The 9,947-nt window shown below is 41.9% G+C and overlaps 1 protein-coding gene across 2 annotated transcripts in view; it reads left to right on the forward strand.

The window, feature by feature from the left end:
• The window catches only part of Tek (TEK receptor tyrosine kinase), a 92,408-nt gene extending 88,291 nt beyond the window's left edge, over window positions 1–4,117 (forward strand). For both annotated transcript variants that reach the window (XM_048360047.1, XM_048359968.1), the window contains exons 21-23: window positions 760–856; window positions 2,177–2,276; window positions 3,119–4,117. In XM_048360047.1, the coding sequence (XP_048216004.1) occupies window positions 760–856; window positions 2,177–2,276; window positions 3,119–3,193 (272 nt within the window). In that variant the 3' untranslated portion in view covers window positions 3,194–4,117. The remainder of the gene's footprint in view (window positions 1–759; window positions 857–2,176; window positions 2,277–3,118) is intronic.
• The last annotated feature ends 5,830 nt before the right edge of the window (window positions 4,118–9,947 follow it).

The raw sequence follows: 9,947 nt of genomic DNA on the forward strand, positions 1-9,947 counted from the left end.
GATGCCCTGGGGTGCCATTTGTGGGTACTGCTGCCATATGGGACAAGTTAATAGGCTTCCAGGAGAAACATAGTTATCTCCACACTTCTCTTCCTGAAAGCTATATACCTCACATCATATTTGATAATGACTTAGTGGCCATGAACATCATTAGAGATTGTTCCTTCTTGTGTACAGATGTTACAAAGCTTTAGTAATGTTTTTTGGAAACAATATGTTGTAGCCATTGTGAGTCACATTTTCAAAGGCGATTGGATAATATAAGAATATGTACATGCCAAGAAAATTCCATGTATACCATACTGGCTTTATGTATATATATTTAAATCTATGATGTGCTACTCAGAAATGTACTGAGAAATATTACGGGTTTTCTCTTCATTTATTATTATTTTTGTATTCCAAGTTTTAAACAATGACTAGATATTGCTCTTATGATTAAAATTATACAATAACTAGTACTAATAAAATAGGAATTGCATAATCTAACTGAAAAAAGTTGGGGGGGGGGACCCTGAAGACAAGATTTATGCTTTGGGAAGAGTCTCAGCACTGCGGGGAATGAGGCCTGGGCTGGGACTCTAGTGTAGTCTGTGGTGAAGTCCAGCCCAGTGGGCTGTGGGACTGCTCACGGGGACTCACTGAATGCTGAGCCCCACCATCCCATGCTTTCCCTCCTCCCATCTTAGCTTTGGAGCTTGGACAGGAGGCCCTGGCTTCCATATCAAAGGGACTCAGGCCTCACTTCCTGTCTTGCAGGTGGCACTCCCTACTGTGGGATGACTTGTGCAGAGCTCTATGAAAAGCTGCCTCAGGGCTACAGGCTGGAGAAGCCCCTGAACTGTGATGATGAGGTGTAAGTCAGGCCTTATCTCAGGGCCCTTTATTCTCATTTTCCTTTTGTTACAGTACTTGGATTTGAACTCATGGTCTTACACTTGCTGGGCAGATACTATACCATGTGAGTCATACTTCCAGCCTGTCTCTAGGGTTTTTGTTTTAGCCATTCAATTGCTTGACTTTGATAGAGAAATCATCTGATACATAAACATAATCATGCATCCACACAAATCCCACCTGGTTGGAAAAAAATGGTGGGTACTTCTTTACTAAGACCAATATGCAATATTTCCAGGCATAGAAATCCAGAAGGAACTTAAAGAAAACTTTCAGGAAATTGAGATGAAGAGAGACAACAAATGCAGAAAAATATGAAATAAACCAATCAAATTGCCCATGAATAAATAAACGTATTGGACCTTGGGGGAGAAAGAAGTCAATTTCTGCTGAGATTTCTGTACTGGAGTAAGAATTACTTAGAGAAAAAGGACACTTAACTCTGGTGACCCTCCTTCCAGAACCATCATGGTAGAGGTTGCCTAAGGTGCTTTCAAGGGTGAACATGAAGTACACCACTGTCGTCCCAGTTATGTGGGAGGCATACATAGAGAAGAGGGGTCTATGGCCAGTCCTGGACATACCTGAGACCCTATCTGAACAACTAAAGCTGGGGGGTGGGGCTAAGTGGTAGAACACCAGCCTAACAAGCACAGGGCCTAAGTTAGAACCCCAGTACTGTCAAGTAATTGATGATGATGATGATGATGATGATGATGATGATGATGATGATGATGTTACTGTTACAAGAAGCATACATTGAAGCCATCCTGGGGCAAATAGATGTTGTTGGATGATCACTAGACAAAAGTCCCTCAAATTTCTATTCCTGTGATTCATTTCATCCCATGACTAAGAAATGTTTGGTAGCAAGTGTCATCTGTGACACCTAGGCCAGGCCCTGATGTCTTATGTAGAAGTAACTCCTGAAAATAAGTACATGACTTGTCTGATGCATCTTGTAAGCATGTGGGTCGTAAGCCCACTCCCAAACATACTGATTCTAGGTCTATGGAAGGTCCCAGGAGTCTATGCTGTCATAATAAGTATGAATGAGTACTTCTGACCACACTGGTGAAAATGTGGCCACAGATCAGTTTGTTCACCAGACAGGAAACTAAGAAATGACACAAAGACAAAGGACACTAACTAGGTGCCATACTTCCATCGTTGGCTGCCAGAGCTTTATTCTTGTGCATCAAGTGGTTAATTTACTTGCATGCCACTAACAGTAAAGTAGTCCTGGAGTCAACTGTGTTGTAATGCTTTTCTTTCAAAGGTATGATCTAATGAGACAGTGCTGGAGAGAGAAGCCTTATGAGAGGCCATCATTTGCCCAGATCCTGGTGTCCTTAAACAGGATGTTAGAAGAACGGAAGGTGAGCATACATTTCAAACAGGGAGCTCTGAACTGAAATGGAATCTTTCAGATGCCTGTGGTGGTTTGTAATAATCCTTGATACACTTCAACCAGATTTTGGGGGGCATAGCCTTAGGTACTACAAGGACATAAAGAATGTGCCCTCAACTTTGAATAAGCTGCACTTTGAAGAAACTAAGATTTCTGTGCAAGATATAATCATACACAAACATGCATATACACATACATGCAGAGTAAAACAATATTTAGAATTCACCTAGGAAAGCTAGAAGGAATCTCAGTCATACAACCTGACCCTTTACTTTTAAAAGTGAAGCAGACTCAGAGAGGCAAAAGAAAGCTGCCCAAGGACATAGCAAGTAAACATTCAACCTGGACAACAGAATGCTGTGTAGAATTAGGGATTATCTAAGTTCCTAAAAGGTAATTGGATGTACCAATGCAGTGGTCAACAGACAAATTAATCTAGGTTAAGGAAATGGATTTTGGACATTAGCAAAACTAAGTGGTAATACAACCAGAGATGCAGGTGAGACCCCACAGCAGAGTGTGAAGATGAGATGAGGACAGAGGAAGGGGTCCCAGGAAATGCAACATAGTCAGGGGGACCAATGAGGGGCAATGAGAGAAAGGAAAGGATTGGTGGAGTATCAAAATATTATAAAATATTACCAAGGGATACATTTCTGAAAAAAACTCATCAAAACAACAGAGTCTACTGTCCCCTAAGTGTGTAGTATATAAATTGAAGCAAGCTAAGATCCAGGGTATAGACATAACTGCCCACACAGAGGCACACCCAAAACAGTGCATATCTCTGAACCATTCTTGCTCTTCCAGACCTACGTGAATACCACGCTTTATGAGAAGTTTACCTATGCAGGAATCGACTGCTCTGCCGAGGAAGCAGCCTAAGACAGAGCATCTTCCATGTCCTCTACTTCCCTTTCCCTGGCATGAGATCCTTGAGGGCTGCTAAGCAAGCAAGCCAGCCCCTTCTGGATGTGATATAAAAGTGTACATATATGGCGCTACATCAGAGATCTTGAGCAACCCCTGCCTCCGTGTGGATCTAGAGAATGCACAGACTCTGAGGAGATTGTATATACTGTTTTGAGGAAGAATGTGCTGAAATTAGAATGCCTGTTTGTTGATTTCATATAATATATTTTTCTAAAAATGTGGACTTCATAGGAAGACGTGAGAGTACAGTTACTTAATATGTAACTCATTATTGTCCTAGATATTTTTGATATTTACCTTTATACATGAATGCTATGACATGTGTTGCTGTGCAGAAGTAAAATATTAAGAAACCTAATAATTAGCCTGACAGTAGAGGTAAGAAAAGTGAGGGACATGTATGAATTTTAACAGGATGTGGACTAATATTTAAGAGGCTAACATTTCCAAACAATGTGTCAGAGATTCTCCTGTTTCTCAGTCTTGTCCCTCACCTGTAGCAATGATTCCAATTTCATCTGGTCATGTGATAACTTCACCTTGTGTCTCCACAGCCCCCAAGTCAGTCCAGAAGGTTAAGTAATTCATTTCTTGGAATCCTAAGATGCTTTAGAGAAGTATAAATAATCCTAATAGACATATTAGTGGTGTTTACTTGTACTTCCTTGGGTAATATTGACTTGCGTAGTTTGAAAAATAATAAATAGAAAGGCAGGAGTGACATTAAGGTAAGGTGTGACATGTATTGAATTAACATTGAAAGTGTACTTTCTATGAGGTTTTAGCTTTGATCAGTTGTGAGTTTTATCATTTATACTATAAGCAGATGTTGCACTGGGATCATGCTGTACATGAATAAAATGTCTTACCTATCCACATTTTGTTCAGAAGTGTGTCTCATGGGCCTGGAGAACCATCTTTATTATACTTCATGAAGAATGTCTTCGGTGACCAAATTCTCACTTGGCACTGTGAAGTCTGCAGAGCCACTGGGGATTACACTTCATTTGACATGAGTCTGAAGCTCACATGACTGGAAAATTCTCCAGCCACGGGAACTGCCCAGTTCATTTTCTTGCCCCAGGCTGGTGCTCCAGTGTGCATTGTTAAATGGTAGTTTGTGATGTCTAAAGTCCTACATTCCTGCTTCCTTAAAAATCCCTGCCTTCTTATGTGTTCAAAAATGACTACACATCACATCTCAATTTATTCCAAATACTGTGGGGTTTTTTTTTTCCACAACTGCACATTCAAGAGGAAGGCTGAAACCGAGCATTTATTTATAACCAGACACTCAAAGGAAGTTATTGAAATAGAGATCCAGAGTGACACCATGAGAGTGGTGGGATAGAAAGATATCAGCCTTTATCCTTCCTTCCACAGTGCGCGCACACACACACACACACACACACACACACACACACACACACACACACTCACAAACCAGAAATGGGCCAGAGAGGGTTCAAGGGCCCATTAGGGAATCTATATCAACATATTTGAGCAAACTCCCAGAACAGCTACATGGAGAATCTTACTGGTGATAATGGCATGCCTGAGATGCCAGGGACAGCCAAGTACAAAGAAAAAAGGTGGAGCCTGTGGGTGTCAGCAGCCCTGCAATAAGAGCTACTTTGGTCCCCAGGAACTTTTTGTTTGAAGGAAATATTGAAGTACGTCATATTGAGATAACCAACCACATTTCCTATCTCTTCAAACATTTATCACTTCTTTATGGCAAAAACATTGCAATTCCTTTCTACTATGTGTATCTATATATTCCACTCTAAATAGCAATGTGAGTGGTGCATGTATCTACATCATAAAGTTTAATACAAATTATGATGTAATCGTAATAAAATTATCTCAATGGGCTTAAAAATGTATAAGGATGTAATTTATGTGATAATGTTATATATGTGTAAATTATCCAAGGAGCCACATATTGAAGGATCGAATCTTGGAGTTTTTATTTGAACATTAGCAGTCTGCAGGCAGCTGGTTGTTACAAAGGCCTGCAGCCTATAAATACACATCACTATCAGGAAACAGGCCAGAGAGGGAAGAAAGAACAAAAACCATATGAACAAACAATCCAGTTCCAATGGAGAGCTGACTTGGGATGCCATGGTGACCGGAGATGAGCGAGGAGACAGGACACAGGACACGAACCCAGAGACATGTGGCATGACATAATGGCACCAGAGCTGGCATGACCCTAAATAGGGTCAGGGCAGGGGGGCTGGGTCACAGGAAGCTCTGAGACCCAGGCACTTGACTGACAGATCCAACAACCCAGGCCATGTGCCCACCCCAGTATCTTGGGATTCAGGAACATCCTCACCTGGGGATGGTACTTAACTTCCTCTAGGAATCCAGCCACACCCATCAAGACAAGATGCCAGATACTACAACTTGCCATGTGGCCAGTGATGGCACTGGCCAGATCTGACCTACATATTAAAATAATAATAGTTTTAAAAGGAGAGGAAAGGGAATGGAGGTGCATTGGGACAAAACTTCTTCATATGATTGAGACTAGGACAGTATTAATATGAAATAGATTGCAATACAACAAAATGGCAATTATACTCCTCAGGACAAACACTTGCAAAGGGCTTGAAAATAGGAATCAATTCGGTAACTTACCTCTTGTTGCCCTAGTATATGATAAGATACTAAGTACTAAAGTAACTTAAAGCTGGCACTGACAAGTCCCACATTCTTTACGAAAGTTTTCTGCCATGTAGAAATAAGGACTAAAATCACTAGTGAGTTACAATAAATTAGGCAGTTTATGTGTAACTCTGTTTTACACCATAGTGCTTCTGCAATAAAAATATATCTTGCTATCTTCAAACCAATGGGACTATACAGTTTTATTTATATACATTTGTATTATCATAGTACAGCAAATGTATTCTACTTCTTGGAAAGTCACATGAATCTAAGCTACAAACAATGAGGTAAGTGATTAGAATGAAATTCACAAAAGCACTGATTGAGTAATTTTACATGCATAGATTCCAATAAAGAATCTTCTAATTTTGCAAACCAACAATAAGGCATTTTATATAAAATATTATGAACTCTGGCAACTGCTAAACTTGCAAGACACTGTGGCCAGCCAATCAACATGTCTTTTTCCTCATCATAGCTTTGTCATGCCAGTACATTATTGCTCAAAAATGTTCAGAAATATATATATATACATATATTTGTGTGTCTTATAAAATATACAGAATATGTTTTTTAAAAGGAACCTCCTGTACATTAAAAGATAATAAAGGGAAATGCCCACCAACATGGTAATGATCTCTTCCTTATGGTTTTTACTCTTTGTAAAAACTCCATGAAAGGGCTGGGGATATAGCCTAGTGGCAAGAGTGCCTGCCTCGGATACACGAGGCCCTAGGTTCGATTCCCCAGCACCACATATACAGAAAACGGCCAGAAGCAGCGCTGTGGCTCAAGTGGCAGAGTGCTAGCCTTGAGCGGGAAGAAGCCAGGGACAGTGCTCAGGCCCTGAGTCCAAGGCCCAGGACTGGCAAAAAAAAAAAAAAAAAAAAAAAAAAAAAAAAAAAAAAAAAAACTCCATGAAAAATCAGGACATTCCTTTATCGGGTCCTGAGAATCACGTTCAGCTGTATTGCTGTCTTCAAAAGTAGTGATCTCCTGCAACCGGCCTTGCCTCCTCAGCACAAGACCTTTTGCAGGCTCCCCTGAAGTCCACACAGGACTGGCAGGGTGATCACCAATGGTCAGTGACTTTCTCTTGAGTATTGTGAGTTTTATCTTTGAAACCACAGAAGAGGAAAGGCAAATTCTAGAATCCACATGAACTCTTCCAGACATACACTCCAGGCAGAGATGGGGGAGAGGTGTTGCTCACTGATGGGTCAGTTCTTAGAAGGAAAAAAAACCAAAACAATGCTTTGGGGTCACAAGCACTAAAATTTTCTGCCTCCCCAGAAGCTAGATTTAGAGGGTTAATTTCAAAGCTTGGAAGCACACATACAATCTTTCCTGGGGCTGTGGTTAGTTGGAAACATCTGGTTTTGATTGGTAATTAATCCGTGTCCCTTCAGTAGGGTTTCCCCCCTCCCCCTCCTGCCCACCCCAGCACAGAAAACCCTTGATAATCCTTCCTTCATTCCAGTGTGTTTGACCACAAGACACAAGACACAAGCACAGGTGTCCACTGGCAGTCTTGGGGTGGGTGGGGGGAGAATCTTGGAACCTAGGTCCTGAACCCTGTGGAGAGACCACATCATACCCCAGTAGCCCACCTGGACCGCCCGCCCCCCCTCGGGAGCCCAGTAGCCCTGCCACAGTGAGGCTCCAGGCATTCTGTCTTGCCAAGACAAGGGGGGATAGCAGGGGTCTCTGGGCCCCTACCATTGCCCAACAGATTCCTGAGCACACTGGGCCTGCTCCTTGCACACCCAAGACATCAGGAAAAGGCCCATGAGAAACATCCTGAAAAAGGCCCCTCGCACTCTTACTGTTGGGCATATCTCAGTGGGAGTTGCAGCAGGGAGGGAGAATGTGGAAATCAAGGATGAGGCCCTGTCCTCTCTCTTATCGCCTCCATCTACAGGAACTATCCCTCAGTACCTGAAAGAAACAGGCAATATATCATTCTAAGGAGACAGGATGAGTCCCTCATCCCACTTTGAGAGCCTGGGAAGGGGCAGATGGTGGTAACTGAGCATCTTAGATTAAGAAGGCTCTGATTCACCATGATCTTTGAGAAATCCAGATCAGAGGTCCAGAAGACATGTTTGGGGATGCAGGTTCAGTAATGGCATTGGAGGGCCAGTAGTGGGCAAATAAGGCCTTTCTCCACCATCCTTGGCTGTTTGACTTTTGTACTTCTAGACTAGGGCAGGGTGAGGAGGCAGTGGGGACCAGCAGACAGCCAGATACTCTTGCTGTACTCCTACCTAGTTGCCTTAAAAACAGCAAACAAAAAAAACCCAACACCTTGACTGATCTTCACAGCAAATCATATTTGTAAGTGGTGCCCAATGTCTGAGGATCCAGAAGCCAGGTTTTAAAAATACAGTGAACATGTTACTGTTTGGCCATTTCAGAATGCTACACTTATTAACTTTCTCCATGATGTTTCATAACTAGAAACAAGTTTTTATATTCTAGTCAAGAAAATTCTTTGTACCTCTCAGGGATGGAATGGTGGCAAGAGAGAAAATGGAGGTGTAGTTAGTAGTCATTCTTTGTAGTAGTTAGACATTTTTCCCAGGAGCCCCTTGCGCACCCATGGGCTCAACATGACCAGGCTTTGCACCTGGATCACTTTCAAGCACCTGCCATCATTGGCCCTTAGCAATCCCTACCAAAGCTCTAGGTTCTTGAACTGGAAGTACACATGTTGGCAGCCACCTCTACGAATGTCAAAAAGGCAAGGTAAATTATTTGAGCCAATGACAGTAGAGTAGAAGGTGAGCTCTGATAAAAGTCATTCCCACTGGCTGGCAAACTAGCCAGCATAGGCAAAAGAACAAAAAAAAAAAAAAGCTGAACCCCTATTCTATTACTTCTGTCCCCTCAAGACTAAGATGTCCAATAGTCCAACACTACTCAGTGACAGACCATTACTTTTTTCAACCAATGGTGAGTGATGCATGTTGGAGAAAATGGTGAGCTAAGGGCTCACGGGACAAATCAAGAATAGAAGTGGCAAGTGAGAATCAAGAGCTTTCTGTGGGAAAGGAAGAACCTCAGTCCAAGGCAGGGTAAACAAGTCATGAGCTGAAAACACTTTCATTAAGAAACTTTGCCCCTTACATACTATGACTACTGCTCTTAAAGTTCTTGGACTTTAGTCATAATTTTTTTTTTTTTTTGCCAGTCCTGGGGCTCCACAGCGCCACTTCTGGCCATTTTCTGTATATGTGGTGCAGGGGAATTGAACCCAGGGCTTCATGTATACGAGGTAAGCACTCTTTGCCACTAGGCCATATCCCCAGCCCCCTAGTCATAAATTTGAGTGTCCAGTTTCACAATTATGGAGAGAGCCTGTCTAGAAGCATATGATAGCTTTGTCCCTTTCAAGCCCATAATTTTAGGCAAGGTATCTGGGTTACCCACGTATTCATTTTTTGATTTGTACAAGTCATCTTTCATGGGACAGTAGAATTTGGTGTGACGTTAAAGAGAACATTCAGCAAATGGAAGTGACAGTACAGACAGAGCAAAGAAATTCCTTCTAGGGACGGCCTCCTCCCGACAGCCACACAAAAGACCTAAAACCCTTCCACTGCATGGGACAGAGGATCCCTATCTCATTTGCTGTTTCTGTAAATTAGAACACTCTAGTCTCAAAGGTCACTAATAAACTTGAATTCTACTTTGAGGTGCTTTCCTTTTTTTCTAATGGAGAACTATGATCATGAGTGCCTGAGGGCTAAGAGAGAAAGCAAGTAGAGTTCTACATTGAACTCAGCTCATGAATCTCCCTTTCTGGGAGGTTCCCTGCTGATGCCAGCCCTTTTCTTCTGGTACATCATGCTATCTTGATTGTGGACACTTTGGAAACACACACACACACACACACACACACGCACACACACACCATGAGAACAGTTTCATAACTTTGAAATAATTTGTCAGTTTCTACCACCGATGAGTTTTCTGCTTGATAACCTAACTGTTTAGAAAATAAAAAATAAGCCAGGTGTTTTTT

The sequence above is a fragment of the Perognathus longimembris genome, chromosome 1 (genome assembly GCF_023159225.1).
Source record: "Perognathus longimembris pacificus isolate PPM17 chromosome 1, ASM2315922v1, whole genome shotgun sequence".
Taxonomy (NCBI): Eukaryota; Metazoa; Chordata; class Mammalia; order Rodentia; family Heteromyidae; genus Perognathus; species Perognathus longimembris.